The sequence below is a fragment of the Nanorana parkeri genome, unplaced genomic scaffold (genome assembly GCF_000935625.1).
Source record: "Nanorana parkeri isolate BGI_ZX_2015 unplaced genomic scaffold, ASM93562v1 scaffold868, whole genome shotgun sequence".
NCBI classification, from domain to species: Eukaryota; Metazoa; Chordata; class Amphibia; order Anura; family Dicroglossidae; genus Nanorana; species Nanorana parkeri.
This window is the reverse complement of record NW_017307136.1, coordinates 12044-16511: the sequence shown is the minus strand read 5'-3', so window position 1 is coordinate 16511 and position 4468 is coordinate 12044. Positions and strand designations below refer to the sequence as shown.

General features: G+C 42.7%; 1 protein-coding gene across 1 annotated transcript in view; it reads right to left on the bottom strand.

Moving 5' to 3' along the window:
• Window positions 1–1130: 1130 nt before the first annotated feature.
• The window catches only part of PGK1 (phosphoglycerate kinase 1), a 15254-nt gene continuing 11916 nt past the window's right edge, over window positions 1131–4468 (bottom strand). Inside the window, exons 7-9 of the mRNA XM_018565636.1 lie at window positions 3839–4016; window positions 2679–2777; window positions 1131–1574 (exon numbers count right to left, since the gene is read on the bottom strand). Coding sequence (XP_018421138.1) covers window positions 1534–1574; window positions 2679–2777; window positions 3839–4016 — 318 coding nt within the window. The 3' untranslated portion in view covers window positions 1131–1533. The remainder of the gene's footprint in view (window positions 1575–2678; window positions 2778–3838; window positions 4017–4468) is intronic.

Below are 4468 nucleotides of genomic sequence, written 5' to 3'. Positions count from 1 at the left end.
TTTTGAGCAGGTATATGTCTGTAATGTGGCTGCATTAGGCGAACTGAGAAATGTGTTTACTTTCAACAGGTTTTTAACCTTTTGGAAACAATATTATGATTCTGTATAAGTAAAAAAATATGCTTTCATTATAAAACATATGCAATTGTGGTGTGCCTCTTTAAACCCCAAAAATTGTTGGTGTGCAAATTATCTCAATTAGGGGGTGAGGTGCCTTTCACATGGAGAGAGACTGGGGTCTGTGTCGTGTAGCATTATAAAATGTTATAGCGCTGTGAATTGTCCACAACAGATGCCAGTTGATTTAGGAGAGCACCCAAACATCCAGACTGCTGTTGCCCTTTTGCCTGGAGAAACAATTAGGTGGCCAAAATGTCAGAGTGGCACCACACTAAGCCCAGCAAATGCATAAAAGCTCATACAGTACCTAGGTCAGGATTTGTAATCCTTTTCAGCCAGTGGTGTGATCACACACTTCTGCCACACTGCATACCCAAGCATGTGCCTAAACCTCTTTGTTGAGTTCTGCATTTTTAATTACCATGCTGTTTTACTGTAAATTAACCGAGCAAACAGCATTGCCTGCCTGTGCACTGTGTCAGGGGTGTACGTATTGTAAGAGTGGTTGAGCAAAGTTGGTAAAGCAGCTCACATAAGTATTTGTAACTGTAGTTAGGGATGCGTGAATGCCTCCATCTACTTAAAATCACAGTTTGCGAATTAAGAATATAAAACAGGTTATCATGATAATTATAAAAAGATGTATGAGCTGTTAACACTTTTTTTTACAGTGTCTGGAATCCTGATGCCAGTAACAATCTTCAACTCTTATTGAGTCAGCACATGTAGGACAGCTCCTAATCAGCTGACACAGTATCATATGTAAATTGCTGTGCAGCAAAGCACTCTACACAATGTACATAGAGGACTAGAATAAATGAGGTGCAGTGCTGACCCACAATGCATGTGTATACGAGAACCTACATGGGGAAAGCACACAGCAATGCTGAAGGGAGTTTTATATTCCAAGCATTAATCTCTAACTGATAGGTCTGCCTTAATAGCCAATCTGTCCACATCCACACACTAATCAAGAAAAGTAAAAACACGATGGACTAAAGCTTTTGTACATTTTTGTTTACTTTAGCAGATCTTTCTGGGGGAGCCATGTAGGTTTTTCAGTAAACATTTAACATTTGGTGATAACCTAACAGATCACAAACATATCTATAGGGCAATATATACACATCTAAGAGCAAATACAAGATAACACAAAAAGCCTACAACATACTCTGTCCAGACAAGCCATCAGCTGGGCAATGGGGAAAAAGCACTTATTAACCATTTTTACTACCCATCAATACAGTGCATAGGAGCTGCCGAGTAGTTAACCTGACCACATGTTAGTCCTTTAGAGAACTGCGAATTTAAGCTGAAGTAAGGTGCTTGTGGTTGTATCAGATTCTGGCTTCATCCCCAGGATTGTGACCCAAACCGTTCCCTCATGACCATTGCTTTATTCCGTGAAAGGAATTACACGTTGCTCAGAGCCTCAACACCAGGAAGGACTTTACCTGAAAAGGAGTAGAAAAAAAAATAAACATTTTTATAAATATTAACATTTTACAATATAATAAAAAAGGATGTCAACTGCACTCTGCTGGTATTTGAGATTCTGCCATCTGTATATCAAACGGCAATTCTGCTACTACCCCGTTTCCCCGAAAGTAAGACCCATCACTATTTTTAAAGATTCCTGTAATATAAGACCTACCCTGAAAATAAGACCTAGTTTGGTGGTAGCATGCGAGGGGGAACTTGAAGAGCAGGAGAGATGGTATCAGCCTGCAGGGACATACTGTATTAAGGGGATGACCGGGGACTCCCTCCGGCCAGCGCAGTGACAGGGAGCACTCCAGTACCATACTTCACCAACTGCTGTCCCCCTGAAGGCACTGTAATGGTACCAGTAAATGGTACCATACTTTACTGTGCTGTCCACTGTCTGATGTCCCCACTGCTGCACCGCTGGTACCACTGTCCCTGATGGCAAAGCATGCCAGCGCTGTAGAAAGCAAGGCTGCGGCAGTGGAGGGAGCAGAGCTGCATTCGCAGATACTTCCTCTATAGCACCAGTTGCTGTGACAGGCGGAGTGATACCAGATAACTTTTGGATTGTTGTACATTTTGTTGCACAGTAAAAAAATAAAAAAAAATAAGACATCCCCTGAAAATAAGACCTGTGTTTTTTTGGGGGGCAAAAAAAAATAAAGACAGCGTCTTATTTTCAGGCAAACACAATAGATCAGTCTCATCAGTAGCACCGCTAAAGAGGATACAGAATTGCTCTGTAGGCCAATTCAGCAAGAGGTGGCCTTGTCATTTGTGCCAACACTGCTGAATCTCGCTGCCTCAGCTGCAGAGGGGAGAACAGGCAGCCTCTTCAGTGCAAATCCCTAGCAATAGGGTCACCCTCCGATATCAGTCTTAGAAGCTCAACGCAACAGGCGGTAACAATGCAGGCATGGACACACACACACACACACACACACACCACACACACCACACACACCACACACACACACGGAAAAAAAATATCCGATTCCATGAGCCACCACATAGGACAGGTATGCTGCAGTACATTTCGTTCTTAGCTGTCCAGTAACTCAAGTCATTACCTTCAAGCAGTTCCAGGCTAGCACCTCCTCCAGTGCTGACATGGCTAACTTTGTCTTCAGTGTCCCACTTTGCACAGCAGGTTGCAGTATCTCCACCACCTGTGGACAGAGATCAAATAATTGCATTTGCAGTATGGCCTATGGTGAATTTCCTGCCCAGGGGACAAGCCATGTACAGTCAACCAATGTTTAAGTCTTTAACCCCTTTGTGTCCATTGACGTACATAGCAAGTAATTGGCAGCTTGCCCATTTATAACAAGACTCGACGGTTTCTGTTTACAATTGTAAAGCTGGCTGTCGGCTTTACAATAGAATAGATTCTGATGGCTTAGCGGCCTCCAGATTGCTTCGACAGGCCCGTAAAGTGTATGACTTCTAATATGCATTTAGTAGCTTTGAATGTCCAAGTTCTGTTCTTCCAGTCTCGCCTTAAAAATGCAGACCACATTAACAGCATCTATGGAGTCTTAGAGATTAAACTTATTTAACACTTTGGAAAAGTTCCTTGATGTGATCATGCAGTACAGTTAATGCAGCTAACTCTTCAGCTGGATTAAACCAGTCCTCCATACTTGTGTCATCACTTAGTTAAAAGAACTATGACCCAACCTTTTTTGGCCATAGTTCTCCATTGACTGCTATATGCTGACAGAGCAGAGCCACACCGCAGCCGAGAGAGATCACAATTTAGTTGGGATCCACTCTTCTGCCTGATTTGACAGCTGGCTCTGCCTATTGAGACAGCCAGCTGTGCCCACCCCATCCCCCGTTCGTTCCTCCAGTCCGCACTGGAGGAACAGAGGGGAATCACTGTGGGGAGCAGTAACTGTCAGTCACGGCTCCGCAGGGAGAAGATTGGGAACCGAGTGATCAGTGGTATATGATCGCCAAGTTCACGATCAATAGAGCAGACAGTGACAGTTTGTGTCACACGTCAGCTCCAATTATGGGGATGTGCACTTTGCTCCCCATAATTCCCTTTAAGTAGCTACAGCCGCAACGTTTGGATAGTATGGGGGCTGTGCAAAAAAAAAACCTGGCTTTCTACCATTCATGAAATATCGGAAACAGATACTGTACGTTATTATTTTACATTACATGGTTTTTAAAATGCATTAAACAAATGTGGAAAGTGAATACAAAAACGGGCATTTCTCACCAATGATGGTAATGCATCCTTTGCTTGTGACTTCCACCACCTTGTCCATCACTGCTTTAGTTCCTTTAGCAAACTTTTCCCACTCAAACACACCAACTGGACCATTCCAAACAATCTGCTTAGCTCTTCCCACAGCTTCCACGAACAGCTTTGTGCTCTCTGGCCCGCAATCAAGACCCTGCATGAGAAAAATGGTAAAGATTAGAAAATGCCCATTATAGTGTTGAGCAATGCTTAAGCCCCGTTGCCTTTAACTGCTTAACCGCTTCAAGACCAGGTGTTTAGACCCCCTTCCTGGCCAGGCCATTTTTCAGTATTCAGCGCTGCGGTACTTTGACTGACGTTTATTCCGTCATGCAACGCTGTACTGAAATTAATTTGGTGGTATTTTTTTGGTGGTATTTAATCACCACTGGGGGTTTTATTTTTTATTATAATTAGGAAAAATTACTGAAAATTTTGAAAAAAAAAAACGTTTTAACATTATGTTAGGAAACATTTATTACCCAGTTTTTTGGTCAAATATAAAAGATCGGGTCACGTCGGTTAAATAGACACCAAACATGTCAAGCTTTAAAATTGCGCGCCCCCGCGACATCGCAGAAGACGACCGCAACCAAAATTAGCCAT